Raw genomic sequence first — 19002 nt, 5'->3', positions numbered from 1 at the left:
TGCACCAACCTCTCTTGCTACCAAATCTTAATTAGTTTATTAATAACAACAGTTAACTAGACATTTCAGTAAAAAACACACATTTTTGGGAAGGGTTGAACACACAAGACCCCCCCAACTCAACTCCTACAACACTTATTCAGATAAATATAAAATCATTTGAAAAGACATTAGTATGAGTAAATGCTAACTATTTTTATTTTTAAGGTGAATATAATGTAAAACACAACATGAAGTATTCACTATGAAGTATTTTGACAGATTTTAGGATCTACACTCGGTTTTATTTAACCTCCTAAGACCTGGGATTAGGTTTGTCTTTTTTCAGATTTCTTCTAGCTATTTTGGGGTTAGAAAGAACCAATGAATATAATAACCAACTATTTTTCTTTCAACATGAAGCAGTGTATTTGTCCATGTTTGTGTACAACAGGTTCCAGTTACACAGAATTAAGTATTATGGCACGAACATCAAAAAAATTATATATCCACATATATGGACATCCAGGTCTTAGGAGGTTAAATATGTCAATGTGAGGTTCTTCATCTAGTGACTGTACAAATAAAACACACTGAACACTAAACTCTGTATGACATCTGCAATACTAGATCTGTGAGGTCTCACTTCATTAATAATGTTTTAAGAGTAAAGTGACTGTTCACACTTGCTGATCTGGATTCACAAATCACAGGCAACAGCCTTTTTTTATCTTTGTTTTCTTTAAAAACTGCTCTTTGTCTCTACCTCAATGTATTTCAATGGCTCACTAATACTATGAGCTTCCAGGAACTGAAGACTCCATGAATCACGTGACGGCCGAGCTTTTGGACTTCTGTTGGCAGAACTCTGTAACTATATGGGCCAGGCTGCTAAAAGAAAAAAATGTGGAAACAGTATAGTTTTAAAAAGATTTTAAGTGAAACTGAATAATCTTGTCATGGAAACTGACCCATTTATTTTACCTTTGCTGATGGTACAAAAACTTTATTTTTATAAATACCTTATGCAAAAAATTTTTTTTGCACAAGTAATATGTACAGAAACACATTACATTAAAAGCATACATTACACAATGTGTACTTTTGTCAATATATTACAATTTTAGCAAATGTACTACTTTTATAAACTCCCTGCAGTTCTCTCATTAAGACAAATGCATTTGAGAAACTCATGGATATTCTTCAAGTCTCTGCTGATTGTGTTGACTTTGAAAAGGCCAACGGTGAAAACAAGTATTGAAGTATTGTTTGTTATTTTATTGTTTCAACACTTGTTATGAATTTAACTTTACTGTGATTCTGAGAAAATACAGAAACAGCATATTGCTTTAAGCCTTAAACTGACTTCTATCCTTTTTAGACACATTAGTCAAAAGAGTTTATGATTTCATATTATCCAATAAAACTTAATCAACTTAACATCACTGGATGACATTTTTAAATATATAATATTTTTTAAATATATAATAAATACAAATCATTGCTCAACTTAGTTTGTTCAGTTTGTAATGTGGATCATGCCTCAATTCAGAGAGCATCTTCAATCCTAAATCTCCCAGCTTATTCCTAGTCAGAACCAATTCAGTCAGGTGTGATGGGTTTGATCTCAGAGCTGAAGTCAGAGCAAAACAACCTTCATCTGTGATATTACAAGAATACAACCTGTAGAGAACAATGAGACACACATCACTCTCTTATGTTAGTTAGATTGATATTATTTTTTAAATTCATCTATGTTTTAGTCATTTGATGTAATAGTGTTGGGGTGTTCGAGCAGTGTGTCTGTAAGCAAAGGCATTTATCTTGGCATTTATGTTTGTTTGTCAAATGAAGAGCTCAGATGCAAAAGACGCTAAACACCTCCTCCGTCAAAAATGAGATAATGATATTAACCAAATGCTTTTGGTACGTATAATTCATAAAATAGCTTTGCTTCAAATTAGCTTAATCTCGGTCTCAGGCCATTCAAAAATATCACTTTGTTGGCAGAATCCATTAAACATGAATTTTCTGCAAAGTCCTCTAAGTCCACCAAACAAATCACATTTAAACTTTGGACCTGAATAAAACCCATATGTGGCAGTCACATGGATCACAGCGCCCCCTAATGTGTAATTCAGTTTCTTTTACATTCTGACTTTAATTATTTGCAAAGTTTTTAAATGCAGCTTTAGCAATTTTGCAACTTGTCCAAAAAAGTGGGGTTTTTTTAGAAAAGGAAGTTTTGGCCAAAAAACTTGTACACACTTAGAGGGTTTTGCCGGGAAAGTGAAATTTGTTAAATGCCAATGAAATTACTAAGGTGACATTTGTGAAAATAAGGCATTTTAAATTTCTGACTAATAACATTTACATTGCCATTAAAATGAAATTACTGAACCTAAACATAATAAAAAATGCTCATTTACAAGAAAACATCGCATAAGCATTTAGAGGGTTTTGCAACTGAACTCTTCATTTCTCTTTAATTAACAGCTTCCTAATATCTCTTTGAGAACCAAATGTGTGAAAACAGAAGGATGATCTTACTTTAGTATCTCCAGTTTACACTGAGGATTCTCAAGTACAGCAGACATAAGCTTCACTCCTAAATCTCCAATATAATTATTAGACAGACTCAGCTCTTTCAGGTGTGATGGGTTTGATGTCAGAGCTGAAGACAGAGCAACACAACCTTCATCTGTGAGATTACAAGAGCACAACCTGTAGAGAACAATAACACACTTCACTCTCTCAGTTCACAACACATCAGATCAGATCAACATGGATTTCCTTTGTTTTCATTTGTATTTTGCAATTGCTCATAAGTACCAAGGAGGATTAGGGCCCAGCTAAAAAAAAATAAACCACCTTGAGATTAAAGTCACTATAATGTGAGATTTAACTAGTTGTTTTTCGAGAAAAAAAGCCAAAATAAATAAAAATTTAGAGATAAAGTCACTATATAAATAGAATGAAGTCGTTATATAATGGGAATGAAGTCGTTAATATATTACGACTTTATTCTAGTTATATTATGACCTTATTCTCGTAAATATATAACGACCTTATTCTCGTTAGATTGTTATATTACAACCTTATTCTCGTTAGATTATGACTTTATTCTTGTTAGATTACGACTTTATTCTCATTATATTACGACCTCATTCTCGTTATATTATGACCTTATTCTCATTATATTACGACCTTTTTCTCGTTATATTACGACCTTATTCTCGTTAGATTGTTATATTACGACCTTATTCTCGATAAATTACGACCTTATTCTCGATAGATTACGACCTTATTCTAGTTAGATTACGACCTTATTCTCGTTAGATTACGACCTTATTCTCGTTAGATTACGACCTTATTCTTGTTAGATTACGACTTTATTCTTTATTCTCTTTAGATTACGACTTTATTCCCGTTAGATTACGACCTTATTCTCGTTAGATTGTTATATTACGACCTTATTCTCGATAGATTACGACCTTATTCTCGATAGATTACGACCTTATTCTCGATATATTACGACCTTATTCTCGATAGATTACGACCTTATTCTCGATAGATTACGACCTTATTCTCGATAGATTACGACCTTATTGTTTATTCTCGTTAGATTACGACTTTATTCCCGTTAGATTACGACCTTATTCTCAATAGATTACGACCTTATTCTCGATAGATTACGACCTTATTCTCGTTAGATTACGACCTTATTCTCGTTAGATTACGACTTTATTCTCGTTATATTACGACCTTATTCTCGTTAGATTATGACCTTATTCTCGTTAGATTAGGACCTTATTCTCGTTAGATTAGGACCTTATTCTCGTTAGATTACGACCTTATTCTCGTTAGATTACGACCTTATTCTCGTTAGATTACGACTTTATTCTCGTTAGATTATGACTTTATTCTCGTTAGATTATGACTTTATTCTCGTTAGATTACTACTTTATTCTCGTTAGATTACGACTTTATCCTCGTTATATTATGACTTTATTCTCCTTATATCTGACCTGTAAGATACTTTACAATTTCACTCTCAGAATCACATCATGTGTGAATGATCTTACCAGAGTTTCTCCAGTTTACAGTCAGGATGCTCCAGTAGATCAGAGAGATGCTCCATTGCTGAATCTCCAAGATTATTCCCAGTCAGATTGAGATCTCTCAGGTGTGATGGGTTTGATTTCAGAGCTGAAGACAGAGCAACACAACCTTCATCTGTGATATTACAATGACTCAACCTGTAAAGAACAATGACATACATCAGATTAGAGTTCTCAACGGGCCTGAAAATTACAACCCGACCCGGCCCGTGGCTTTTAAAGCCCGGACCCGATGTAACCCGACACATCAACGTGAATTATCTGTCCGAACCCGACCCACGGCTCGATGCCGCCGACCCCCCCCCTGCCTTTTTTCTCATACACGTAACGTTAGGCTATTATCATGACCAGCAGACGGAAATTCAAACAAAGCTTTAATGTTCACGCCTTATAACAATACAAACAACTGAAACAATAAACTTTAAATATAGGCTATATAAATATGCCTAAAAATGAATTCACCTGCGGCAAGTTTACTTTTCTCCATCTCTTCTTCTCCAGGCAACAGGCGTGCATGCAGTGATAGCAATAAGCTCTGGGGCGGATCCGCAACGGATCTGCTCTGAAGCGGATCCGCAACGGATCCGTTCTGAAGCCGGCAGCTCCGGTCTGGATCCGTTGCTGATCCACCCCGGAGCTTATTGCTATCCCCCGCCCCTCTCTGTGATGCATGTTGCAGCAGCCAGACCAGACTTTCTTTACGGTGAACAGCAGTGATGATTAATAATTTTTTTTCGCGGAGCGTAAAAGATTAAGCCCGAGGTCCGACCCGACCCGACTCAGTTGCTTATATTTTTGACCCGAACCCGGCCCGAATTCGCGGGTCCCGTCGGGTTTGTCGGGCTGGCCCGACCCGTTGAGAACTCTACATCAGATCAAGTTCATTATGAAAAGTCATTACATATCTAAAGCTTAAATCATTGTCAGACAAAGCCTGGTCTAGTCACTGGATGGGTTCAATGCAGAGGTCACAATTCCAAGTATGGGTTGCTATACATTGGCAAATACGTCACTATCACTTCACTGATGTCTGAACTGAACTACTTTGTCATGTTACATAATAAGAGAAAATTTCATAAAGAATTTTATGTAATTAAAACATAACAATTTTCCCTTTAAGCACATTAAGAAATTAAGGTAATATTGGTTTTTGAATTCCTAAAGTCCTGACTGAGTTGAGATTGAGTGTGTTTCAATTAAACAGATGCAGATACGAGTAAAGAGCAGTATTATGTTATTGAGGATAAAGTCACTGGAATTCACAACAGAAGGACAATAAACATTTCAAATAGACTTCATGACTTTGTTACATCACATAATGCCATGGCATCTTACCTCAGTATCTCAAGCTTACAGGCAGGATTCTTAAGTACATCAGATATCAGCTTTATCCCTGAATCTCTTAGATTATTCTCAGACAGATTCAGTTCTCTCAGTTGTGACGGGTTTGATTTCAGAGCTGAAGACAGAGCAACCCAACCTTCAGCTGTGATATTACAATCCCTTAATCTGTAGAGAAATAAAAAACTATGTTCATTTAAAATAACATCATTAATAAAGTAAAATAATAAAGTGATTGTAAACACGTACAGAATCATTCTGGATTCACAAATCACAGGCAGCAGCTTCTTAAGAACTTTCAGTGATTCAGCTTTGTTTCCTTTAACAAATGGATTCATATTAAACTGTTCTGATGTCAGCATCACCGAAACTAAACCTGACCACTGAGATGAAAAGAGTTTGGCTTCCCCTAATGTTCTAGATGTCAGAAATTGTTGGACTTCCTTCATTAGTGAATTACTAACCAGTTCATTCAGACAATGAAACAGATTGATGGATTTCTCTGGTGAAAGATTCTGCCTGATCTTCTGTTGGATGTATATGATTAAGATTTTTTTACTAGTATGATAGCCGCATCCTGTCTGTATCTTCAAACCTTGTATGAGATTCTGATTCAACTTCAGTGACAAACCCAGAAGAAAACGAAGAAAAAGATCCAGATGTCCATTTTTACTCTGAAGAGCCTCATCTATAGCTCTCTGATACAGATCATGTATTGAAAGCTGATCTCCTTGATTTGGTTTAATTTGCTCAAACACATTTATATTGTTGTTTATAAAGGTGAGGTACACATGTAGAGCTGCTAGATATTCCTGAATGCTCAGATGAACAAAGCTGTAAACTTTCCTCTGACACAAACCAAACTCCTCTCTGAAGATCTGAGTACACAATCCTGAGTACACTGATGCTTCTGATACATCAATGCCACACTCTCTCAGGTCTTCATCATTGAAGATCAGATTGCATTTCACAAGATGCTCATAAGACAGTTTCCCCAGTTTGAAGATCATCTCTTTATTTTTCTCATAGTCTTTCTGATGTTTAATGTTTGTCTGAATGATCAAAAAGTGTGTGTACATTTGAGTGAGAGTCTTGGGGATCTCTTGACTCTCTGCTTCACTCAATATTCTCTCTAGAACAGTGACTGAAATCCAGCAGAAGACTGGGATGTGACACATGATGTAGAGACTCCTGGATGACTTCAGGTGTGAGATGATTTGATCAGACAGACTCTCATCACTGATTCTCTTCCTGAAGTATTCCTCTTTCTGTGGATCACTGAAGCCTCGTACCTCTGTGACTCGATCAACACACTCAGAGGGGATGAGATCAGCTGCTGCTGGTCTGGAGGTGATCCAGATGAGAGAAGAGGGAAACAGATTCCCCTTGATGAGGTTTGTCAGCATCACGTCCACTGAGGTTGATTCACTTACATCACACAACCTCACACTGCTGTGAAAATCCAGAGACAGACGACACTCATCCAAACCATCAAAGATGAACAACACTTTATATTCATCACTGAAGATTTCCATTTCTTTTGTTTCTGGGTAAAAAAGATGAAGAAGATCTAAAAGACTGAGTGTTGTGTCCTTCATCAAATTGATCTCTCTGAAAGGAAGTGGAAATATGAGGTGGACGTCCTGATTCTCTTTCTCTTCAGCCCAGTCCAGAATGAACTTCTGTACAGAGACTGTTTTTCCAATGCCAGCGACTCCCTTTGTCAGCACACTTCTGATGTGTTTGTGTTGTTCAGGTAAAGGTTTAAAGATGTCCTTACATTTGATTGGTGTCTCCTCTGCCTCTCCACTTTTAATCTCTGTTATGTTGAGCTCTGTGTAGATCTCATTCAGTAGTGTTGAGTTTCTCTGCTTTGATGTTCCTGGATACAAACACTGAAACTTCTCTCTCAGATTTGATTTAAATGTGTTCAGGACTTTATTAAGTTTAGAGTCACGGCTGTGAAATGAAAACAGAAGTTAGTGAAGTACATGTATAGAGCAAATTAGATTTTTAAGTCTACAGTTTACCTGAATTCAGGATGCAAATATTGTGGTTGATCCACAGACTGCTCAAACTTCATCTTCTTACAGACGGGTTCGGTTATGATTGATCTGGAAGAGAATCAAGTACATTTCTGAGATGTAAATTAACGGTTTTAAGTCATTTGAACAACAGTGTTAAAATGTTATAATAAAAAGTCTTACAAATTATTCACAAAAAAATTGATTATAATTTCTATGAATGTTACGTCACTTTTGGTCAGGCCAACTCTTAATTTCTATTGGTGGATCCATAACCGGTCACTCTTCATAGACGCACACACTTTGATCTCTTCTGATGCTGAATAACACACAACAAACATGTGAATTTTAATAACGTTTATTTATTCATTTAAATGATGTGCGATCTTTCCATTCCGATTTTAAACTCTCACAAATGTCTCCAGATGGGGTAAAATCTTTGCGTGTCAGGGGCAGCTGCCTCGCTACCCGTCCAGGCGCATAGTGTGACGGGTAGCGAGGCAGGTGTGAAGGATCGACTGGAAGGCGCATATGTGACGGTAGCGAGGCAGCTGCCCCTGCCACGCAAAGATTTAACCCGCTCTCAATCGTCTGACTCAAGTACATTTCATAGATCAAAAATCACTTCACGTAAAGGTTAAGCTTGTTACTGTTTAAATATTACTAATTTACGTGTAAACGTGATACAGACATATAGGTGATATAGTTAAATAGAGATAATGGCAAATCAGCTGCTTAAAAGTTATGGATGAGTAATCTGCAAAGACTTAAAGTATAACATACGGAATTCCGTTAAGGTTTCCAGCACTTCCGGTTCCGCTAAGACCGATGTCCAGATTAATTAATATCTAAACGTCATTTTCCTCTTACTGATATTGAGATATTAGTATAAAATATAACGGTAAATAAGCAACAACAGCGTTAGTTGATGTTGGGGCGGTCTTCTTCTTCTTCTTCTATTGACTTTTTATGGCGGATCGCAAACCAACTTATGGTGCATTTACCGCCACCAACTGGACTGGAGTGTGAAGCACTGGTAAGCATAAAATTCGCATAAAAGTATATAAGAAAAAAAAAAGAAAAAGAAAAAAGGTTAAATTCTATCAAATACTCCTATGTCTTTAATATATTTTATTATAGAACCATATATAATACTTTGTTTTTCTTGTTCTTTCAATATATTTATCAAATTGAATGCTTCAACACCCATATTTTTAACTTCATTGATGAGTTTTAACCTTTCATTCTCATATTTCTTACACTTTATTAATACATGTTCTATGGTTTCTGGCTGAATACAATAATTACATTGCCCTGATTCATGTTTTCCTATTTTAAACAAATAATGATTCAATCTAGTATGACCCATTCGGATGCGTGAAATTGCTGTATCTTCTTTTCTGTTCCTGACAACATATCTTCAATTTCCTACTTGCTGTTGAATGTTATACATAAACCTACCCCTGCTGTCACAATTCCATGCCTCTTGCCATTTGTTTTTTATGAATTCTAATTTTCCCTTTAACTTCATTTTTGCTCAAAGTAATTTGGACATCTATTTCTGAATGTTTCAGAGCTTCCTTAGCTAGCTTATCAACCACTTCATTCCCCTCCACTCCCACATGAGCAGGAACCCACAAAAATGTTATCAAACTTACATTACTAACTCTTAACAAACTAGCAAGTATCTCAAATATCATGTCTTGCCTTGATGATTTTAGTCCACTAGTAAGACTCATTAATGCTGCGTAAGAATCAGAACAAATTGTTACTTGGTTTTACATCCTCTACTCACTGAAGGGCTACCACCATAGCAATTAATTCTGTTGCGTACACAGATACATGATCTGATATTCTTTTTTTAATACTAGTTTTAAATTGCGGGATATATACTGCAGCAGCAGTTCTACCAGAGATAGGGTCTTTCGAACCATCAGTGTATATATGTAGCCATGAGGAATAATTCTGCTCTACATATTGTTGTGCAATTATGTTCTTAGGGGTATCTTCCTCCTTTTTCATTTTTGTATGAATTTGAAAATCTACAATTGGCATAGGAAAAAACCAAGGTGGGATTCTAGATACGATCACAGTTGGAGAAACATTACAGTCAGCAATACCCGCTACTTCTGCTTGCCTATTAGCAATCCATCCAAAACTTTTAATGTTTTTATTTCCATGCTCCCAACACTCTACATTCACCCCCTTTACTGGATGAGACTCTTTATGTCCTCTTAATTTAACCCAATAGTTCATTCTCAATTTATACCTATGAAGGTGTAAAGGAGCTTCCCCTACCTCTACCTGTAAAGCTGCAATGGGAGATGTTTTAAACGCCCCACAACATATTCTTAAAGCTTGATTTTGTATTGTTTCAATCTTTTTCATAGTAGTTTCAGATGCAAATCCAAATACAATACTTCCGTAATCTAAACTAGGTCTTATCAAAGTATACAATAAATTCTTTTCAAAGACAATCTACAAGCTCCCCATTCTATTCCAGATAAACATCTTAAAATATTTACTCCTGTTTTACATTTATTAATCACCTTTTTAGCATGAGTTGCAAATGTCAATCTAGAATCCAACCATACACCAAGATATTTAACCACCGGGACTTGCTCCAGCTCCTGATTGTACAACTTTAACTTAACTTCAGGTACTTTCTTCCCTTTAGTAAAACATATAACCTGAGTTTTAGCCACAGATAATCTAAAACTCCAATTTTTTGCCCATATCTCCACTTTATCTACAATGTCATTCTCAATGTTACTAAATATCATTAATCATTATATTAAAAAATACTGGGCTACATACACTCCCTTGCAGAGTTCCATTATCAATCTTGTAAGTCTCTGAATACTCTACTCCTATCCTAACTTGTATAGTTCTTTCTAGAAGGAAATCCATAATCCAATTGTACATCTTTCCTCCAATTCCCATGCATTTAAGTTTAATTAAAAGTCCTTCTTTTTCAAAGCATATCATATGCTTTCTCAATATCAAATAAAACCCATATCAAAATTTCTTTATTTGCCTGAGCTTTCCTAACATCTGCTTCTAAACTCAAAACAGCGTCCATTCTGTCCTGCCCTAAATCCACTCTGATATGGTGATAACAGACCTTTTATTTCCAATACATAATTTAGCCTACGTATGATCATTTTTTCCATCAACTTGCATAAATTAGAGGTTAAAGCAATTGGCCTATAATTAATAGGATTAGATCCTTTCCAGGTTTGCCAACAGGTACAACTATTCCATGCTTCCAAGAGGAAGGAATCTTTCCTGTATTCCATATCTTATTAAAAAGATTAAGAATAATCTTTGAAGACTTGTTGGGGCGGTCCATTTGGATCATGTGAAGAACCTCAGCCAATCATTGTGAGCTGTGACGTCAGAGGCGGCTTTCACAGGTTACATTGCAGTCTCTTGATAGATTTTTTTTCTTTATTTGATCATTAATAAAAACTATAAAAATTTTAGTCACTAAAATGTAAATCTATCTTGGCCACAGAAAGAACATAGAACGTTCCCCTAATGTTATTATTTGGGTTTTTGGGAACCAAATAAGAACGTTCTGGGAACGTTCATTTATATTCATAACAACCTACACTCTTAAGAAAAATGGTTCTTCAAAGGTTCTGAAACGATGGTAAAGGTTCTATATAGAACCATAGCTTACTGAAGAACCCTTTTTTCCCAAAATGGTTCTTTGTCTTGTCAAAAGGTTCTTTATTTCCCTCCTTTTTTATTTTAAATTTAGTCAGTTATTAGTCCTGATTATTTTCACCTGTGAAAGCCCTGAATCATCAGTCCAGGGCTGCGTTCAGCCCCGACAAAACGTTGCACAACGTTTATTAAACAGAAACGGTGATGCGTTGAACGCCCTGTTGTGATGACGTAAGCGTTGCAACTACGGTAGCTGAGAGGCCATATTTGTGTTCTTTTTGAAATGTTTCTGAGGACTGATGAAATCGTTATAAATGTGTGTTTAATACTGTAAAATACCCTCGATGTTACAGTCACTGACCTTGGTGTCCAGAATGAAAGACAACATTCCAACTTGAACCCATTGAGCGAGCTGTCTCTTTACTATCGCGTGGTTTTGTACATCTTGCCGCTGATTGGGCCGACATTTCTGACACACCCACCAAACAAGAGAAAACGCTTCTAAAACCTGTTGCATTCCGTTGCACACCGTTTAAAGGAAACATGTCGTTCAACCCGGAAACCGTAGCAAAACGTTGCGCACCGGTGTGAGATTGAACGTGCCCCTGCTGAACCGCCTGCAGTGCATACTAACATCACAAACAGGTAAGAGAGGAAAATAATCATCATTTACTGTTAAAAACATTATGAAAATTGAAGTTTTGTGTGTTCTTATTGTAATTTATTTATTTTATAGCAGGTAAACGTTATACCATAAGGTTCATTCCCTTTATAGCAGGTAAGCTTCATACTTTTTTAAAGGATATATTTAGAGGACTCTGCTTTAAGACTTAGGATAATGATTTCTTAAAGTTTTAAAAAGCTAATACATGTATATTGTACATTAAGTTTATTAAACTAATTATCAAAAGAATGTGATACAACATGTGTTTTGTTTTTTTATTGATATTTCAGAGTTTTCGTATGTGAGGTAATCTTGTTTTAAGGCACTGCGTTTGACCGATTGATATGAGAGACACATCCTGCTTTTAAAGGTGATGTATGCATGTTTCTTTCAATACTTAAAATAAAATAATGGTTATTTACTGTTTAAACATTATGAAAATTGAAGCTTTGTATGTTCTTATTGTACTTTATATCGTTTATAACAGGTAAACTTTATACCGTAAGCTTCATTCCCTTTATAGCAGGTAAGCTTCATGCTGTTTTAAATGATATATGTAGGGGACTCTGCTTTAACAATGATTTAGGATAATAATTTGTTAAAGTGTTAAAATACACGTATATTGTACATTAAGTTTATTAAACTAATTATCAGAAGAATGTGGTATAACATGTTTTTAGTTTTTTTCTTATTGATATTTCAGAGTTTTCGTATGTGAGGTAATCTTGCTTATGCTGGCAGTGAAGGCAGTGCGTATGACCACTTGATATGAGAGACACTTCCTGTTTTTAAAGGTGATGTATGCATCTTTCTTTCAATGCTGACATTAAAATAATAATAGTCATTTACTGTTTAAACATTTTGAAATTTTGTGTGTTCTTATTGTAATTTATTTATTTTATAACAGGTAAACTTTATACTGTAAGCTCCATTCCCTTTATAACAGGTAAGCTTCATTCTTTTTTAAATGATATATTTAGAGGACTCTGCTTTAAGACTTAGGATACTAATTTGTTAAAGTGTTAAAAAGCTAATACATGTATATTGTACATTAAAGGGATACTTCACCGATTTAGCATTCAGCTTTGTATCTGTAGAAACCCGGCAGTATTACTGAATCACCATGTTTCCCTCCCTCGTTTCCCCCTGGGGGGAGAGATGTCTGTATTTTGGTTCTGGGAGAAAGTCCTCCGATGATGTAATATGACGATTTTTGCATCGTCGGAGGACTTTTTTGCAGAACCAAAATGCAGATATCTCTCCTCTCAGAGGGAAATGATGGAGGGAAACATGGTCATTCAGTAATACTGCCGGGTTTCTACAGATACAAAGCTGAATGCTAAATCGGTGAAGTATCCCTTTAAGTTTATTAAACTTAATTATGAAAATAATGTGGTACAACATGTGTTTAGTTTTTTATTGATATTTCAGAGTTTTTGTGAGGTAATCTTTCTTATGCTGGGAGTGAAGGCAGTGCGTATGTCCGCTTGATATGAGAGACACATCCTGTTTTTAAAGGTGATGTATGCATGTTTTTTTCAATGCTGGCATTAAAAAATAGTTATTTACTGTTTAAACATTTTGGAGATTGTGTGTGTGATCTTGTGGCACATTTACATGTAATAGCAGAATTACTTATTATTGCTGTCTATCTGTTGTAGGTGGATCATGAGTGAAGCTCTGATGGTCGGCCATTGACTTGATAACAGTGGTTTATGTTTATTCAATTTATGAATAAATCTCTCGCCAACCATTCACCTATTTACTGACAAAACAGGTAGCTTGAGCAGAATCATATTAAAACTTCTGTCAAATCATGTTTTACATACAGTATGTAAGCAAACTTCAGGCTAATATTAACTTGTTTTGTCTCTATGTCTTATCCTTTTTCCCATGTCCAATAGATCCAAATCTTGTACAGCCTGATGCTCATCCTTCTATGATGATGACCACTGCAAGGTGATGGGAATCTGTGGTTCTCACAGCCTGCGTCTCAAGATCAACATGACAACAGCAGTCATCTCTTATCTTACTCTTATCTGACTAAATGTTCAACCTCATTGTCACAAAACAAAGAATATTGGATGGAGTATGTACTGTACAATGATCCAGCAAACAAAATAATTTGGACTTTTTTGGCGAGATTCTACAAACATTGACACAATCGTATTGACTTTTATATTTACAGTTAGTAATGTATTATTAACATCCCATTATTCTGTATTCTATGCCATTTATCTGTTTGTGCTAAAGTGTTTACATCTGAATGTAATGTCATAATATGTTAAAATTCAGTTTATTATCATTTGCATGTTTTGATGTCGCATATGTCATGATTTTATTGATTTCATGTTATTGTTGTCTATTTAGAATGATTGTCTTTGCCAAATTTTATTGTTCATTTATTTATTTTTGGAGCTGTCATTTAACATCCATATCTTATTTGAGTAGTGATTTGTTATATTTGCATAATAATTCATATATTTATTTTGATTGTGATTTTAATGCACATATTTATTATTGTATGATATCTCATGTAGTGAAAAAGTGAAAATTAAAGTATAGTCTTGCAGTTCTGTTTTTAAACTGTTAAACCTTATAAAGTGCTATAAATAAAAAACAAAACAAAAATATAAACAAAAATAATCCTCCTGATTGCGAATAAATGAAAGGGTTCTTTAAAGCACCACTGTGGTTCTATGTAGCACTTTTCAAGGCAAGGTTCTATATAGAACCATCTAAAAAAGGGTTCTATATAGTACCAAAGAGGGTGCTGCTATTGTTACGAGCTGAAGAACCCTTATTTGGTACTATATAGAACCATTTTTCTTAAGAGTGTAGAGGGAACGTTCCCAGAACGTAAAGTGTTTATTTATCTGTCAATAAATATCTATAACGTGTTAAAGTCATTATATATTTTATAAAATACAATGTTATCTAAATACAATATGTGATGCTGAGGTATTTTTTTATTAAAAATAAGCTCCAGTTCATGTTCTCTGAACAATAAACACTGTTTGTAGTGTGATTATTTGCATTCAGGAATATCACAATATAGAGGTTAGGAACGTTATCAGAACGTTGAAGCAACGTTAGCAGATTGTTAGTGCATTGTTTCCCTAACGTTCACACAAGGTTAGGGGAACGTTCCCTAAATCTAGAGGGAACTTTATACTGACATCAAGAGAACTTTCCTGGGGAATCAGTAGGGAACGTTAAGGGTATCTGTTCTGGGAACCAAATGATAACATTCTGGGAACCAAAAATTGTTAGCTGGGTACATTTTAATCATTGTTATCAATATACACTATACAATATAGTAGCCTATGTATTTTAAACTTCTTTTTTTTTTCATTAAAAGCAGCAATATATATATGACAAGCATAACGGTCATCCGAATTCAAACTTATTTTTAGTCTCAGAATTCAAGGCTTTTAAAGTTAAGGCTGAAAATCAAAAAAATGAACACATGACTATTTTTCCTGACAAAAAACAAAGCATATATATTTTACACTAAATCTATTATTAAAGGGATATTATTGAAACGATTGTTCATCCAAAAATGAAAATTCTGTCATCATGTACACACTCTCATGTTGTTACAAAGCATACATTTCTTTGATGTGATGAACACAAAGGAAAATATTTTGAAGAATGTTCATAACAAAACCGTTCGCGAGCCCCATTCACTTCCATTGTATTCTTTTTCTACTATGGAAGTAATTTGGGCTCACGAACAGCAGATGACACACAGAACTGTAGCAGAATTAATGTAATTTTAATGTTTATTACTGTTATGTCACACACACACGGATTTCTTCAAGTCTCTGTTGTTTGGGTTGACTCAAGTTTCTCTTCCTCTGTTACAACATCAGCAGAAGATTCATCCAACACTGAATAGCTGTTAAAATACAGAACCTGTTCATTATAATACTTTTTCTGCTTTGCTTTTTTATATAACTTAATACTTAATTTCAATAAAATAAAGAAAAATGTTAAGATAATATGATCAGCCTTAATTTGTTCACATTAGTTAATAAATTATGTGTCATTAACTAACAACGAACAACAATTACTGTAATTAACTTGACATTAATCGATGACAGGAAAATGTTTCATCTTTGCTCACCGTAGTTTCTTCAGTTTGTTTTTTGGATCATTGGCCACATCACAGATTAACTTCACTCCTAAATCTCCCAGACTATTTCCAGTCAGATACAATTCTCTCAGGTGTGATGGGTTTGATCTCAGAGCTGAAGTCAGAGAAAAACAACCTTCATCTGTGATATTACAGTCAGTCAACCTGTAGAGAACAATAAAAAGCAGATATTTCTTTAGATAGGATATTCGTTTCATTTATTTTCCATTTATCCGTGCACTTTTTGTTCTTTATTGTGTATTCACTAATCAAAATGTTTCTTGTGCTCCTCAATATCTTAGTGATGTAGCATTGCATTAGGTCATGACTTCAAACTCAGGGAACACACATGCTGATGAAAATTGTATTCCTTGTAATGCACTGTAAGACACTTTGCCAAATGCATAAATGAAAATGATTGCTAATAAAGTGAAACTTCTCACACATTAAGGGGGCGTGCACACCAACGCTTTTACGCCCGCGGCCGGCGCATGTTTTCAATTGTTTTTAATGGAAGCTCAGCGTTTTTCAAATAAGCCAGCAGCTAGCGTTTTTTTCCGCGCTGAAAACCGGCGCAGAGAGTTGAGAAATGTTCAACTTTGGAAGAAAAGCTCCGATCGTCAATGTCAGTTCTCACGCGGCCGTCCAATCACAGTGTAGGTGGGGCGGGACAAGTATCACAGCAACCAACCGTCTCACAGATGACGTATCAGAGCTACCAAAACGCTTAGCTGAGGAAAGCTGGCACTCAGCTGAAAAACAGCTGGAATTCGGCGTCCTCAAGGCGTTTTCAGCCGCGTTTAAAAGTTTTGGTGTGTCCAGCCCTTAAGGCTGTTTACACCTGCGTTTTGGTGGATCGGATCACAAGTGGACTAGAGAGAGACTTTCACGTTGACACCTGGTGTTTTAGTCTCTTTTATCCACTTTCGAAAAAAAATTGTACATGAATATTATGTAAATGCTTTCTTAAATATTTCAGAGCAATTGATGAAATAAGCTTGGACAACCTTTACACCTCGTTGTATTTATCTTAAACAAGTCTGTAATCTGAATGGCCAAAAGATTGTAATTAGAATTGCATACAAGTTCATTTTCATATACATTTTACATTAAAGTCTATAAAAGACCGTACAGATAAAATGAAAAAGGCATTAAATAAAAAGGCCATTCAGTATGCCTTAACCCTGCTGTGACACTATAAAAAATCCTGTTCGAATAAATCAATTAATTGACTATTATTAAACACTAGTTATTGCAGCTCTACAATGAAGTTATTCTTCATCTGTCATTAAGCACAACATAAGCAGTGGCACAGTTTCATAGGTCATTATACATAAACATCATCTTATAGTTAAGTAAAGTCACTCTAATAATGGATAATGTCTATCTGAGAATGATTATTAGAGATGATTTTACCACAATAGCTCCAGGTAACAGTCAGGATTCTTCAGTACATCAGAGATCAGTTTCACTCCTGAATCTCCAAGATCATTAAAAGACAGATCCAGTTCTCTTAGGTGTGATGGGTTTGATGTCAGAGCTGAAGTCAAAGCAGCACAACCTTCAACTGTGATATTACAATCACTCAACCTGCAGAAAACAATGAGAGACACAATGTTAGTGTGGGGATGCTTGAGCAGTGTGTCATGAATTTCCATTAAATCCTGATGTAATCACATTAAAAGAAAGGTTTGTGGCAGTTGTAAGAACTTCAATGTTATGAATAAGAATTTGAACAAGAACACGAAGAATGAGGAATTAGTGAAAATGCAGATTTTCTGATTTTAAAAAGCACATATTGTCTAATTCGTGATTTAACATTTCTTTTTTCTTGGACTACAACAAACGCAAGGATTGTAGGCAAAAGTTTACTTCCTTGGCCTGTTGACGTGGACAGACATTATCATAATTCACTGAAGAATATATGTGTGTGTGTGTCTGTGTGTGTGTGTTTCTATTTATTTATTTATCAATTATTATAGAACAAGAACATTGCACACATATATAGAGGATCACAATGTGCTTATTAGGAGCTGAAGCACGCAGCAACTCAACTTGCCCAATCCAACTGCAGCCCCCACGTTTCAGACCACATGATTCAGACCACCCGTCTCAGGCCATAAGTACGTTTTATGAGACACGTGGAAATGCATGAAATTATAAAAATATAGTAGCCACTAAGTACCGATTATGTGAACATCTTAACATTTTATTTTTAAACATTAAACCATTGTCTTTTACGTTTTTTTTTTTTTTTTGCTGACAGTTCATTCATTTTAGATTTTACAATTTCATGGAACAGTAAGATTTTACAATCTCATGAAACAATGTAAGGTTTTCAGGGAGCCCTTAAGATTTAATTTATTATTCCAGAAAAAAATATGGATTTTTTTTGTTTGTATTTCAGTAAATGTTATTTTCAGTAGTCGCAGTATTTTGCTATTTATTATTTTATAGTTATACATTAAAAATGAACTTTACCTTTGTTTTTTTGTGTTGAAATGTTCATGTGAAAAGAACAAGTATTACTTTGTTTATCTGAATTCTAAAAAAATAAAATTTGACATTAAACTTTTATACCCTGTGTCTTTAACTATTTGTTAGCTAATGAACATTAAGTAGATACTAATGATGAACAAAAAGTAAATATTTTATCTTAAAAGTCAAATGGAAAACCCTATGTAATGATGTTGCATTAGCTAACTACATGAAAATAAATGTTATTAAATCAACACTTTTATCCCATTAAAATTTATGTAATAAAAATAAGAACGCTAAAATAACCATATGTGGTTCAAAATCACTTCCGGCCTGAGACGGGTGCCCTGGATTGTGTGGCCTGAAATGTGGGCGCTGCCCATAGCCTAGTCTTTGAGTCTCTGATCCATGGCCTGCAGATGGCGGTAATGCTCTGAATAAGAATGCGAACCGCCAATAAGCACGAAGAAAAATCTAATCGGACAACAAAATATGACATTAAAACACCTATTGGGAAAACATCTTATACAAATATTTATTATGTAATTTCTTACGTAAAAACAACTGGATTAATTGATAGATTAT

General features: G+C 34.9%; 1 protein-coding gene and 1 long non-coding RNA gene across 2 annotated transcripts in view; one reads left to right on the top strand and one right to left on the bottom strand.

The window, feature by feature from the left end:
* Window positions 1-178: 178 nt before the first annotated feature.
* The window catches only part of LOC129438552 (uncharacterized), a 30887-nt gene continuing 12063 nt past the window's right edge, over window positions 179-19002 (bottom strand). Inside the window, exons 8-17 of the mRNA XM_073863391.1 lie at window positions 17356-17529; window positions 15931-16104; window positions 10503-10569; window positions 7649-7722; window positions 7472-7555; window positions 5691-7400; window positions 5436-5609; window positions 4065-4238; window positions 2530-2703; window positions 179-1662 (exon numbers count right to left, since the gene is read on the bottom strand). Of these exons, the coding sequence (XP_073719492.1) occupies window positions 1485-1662; window positions 2530-2703; window positions 4065-4238; window positions 5436-5609; window positions 5691-7400; window positions 7472-7555; window positions 7649-7722; window positions 10503-10569; window positions 15931-16104; window positions 17356-17529 (2983 nt within the window). The 3' untranslated portion in view covers window positions 179-1484. The remainder of the gene's footprint in view (window positions 1663-2529; window positions 2704-4064; window positions 4239-5435; window positions 5610-5690; window positions 7401-7471; window positions 7556-7648; window positions 7723-10502; window positions 10570-15930; window positions 16105-17355; window positions 17530-19002) is intronic.
* LOC141361496 (uncharacterized) lies at window positions 13214-14584 on the top strand. Its single transcript, XR_012367607.1, has 3 exons — window positions 13214-13319; window positions 13463-13578; window positions 13706-14584. It is a non-coding gene; the product is annotated as an uncharacterized lncRNA (long non-coding RNA).

Source organism: Misgurnus anguillicaudatus, chromosome 24 (genome assembly GCF_027580225.2).
Source record: "Misgurnus anguillicaudatus chromosome 24, ASM2758022v2, whole genome shotgun sequence".
In the NCBI taxonomy this organism is placed as follows: domain Eukaryota; kingdom Metazoa; phylum Chordata; class Actinopteri; order Cypriniformes; family Cobitidae; genus Misgurnus; species Misgurnus anguillicaudatus.
This window is presented reverse-complemented; position numbering and strand designations above follow the sequence as displayed.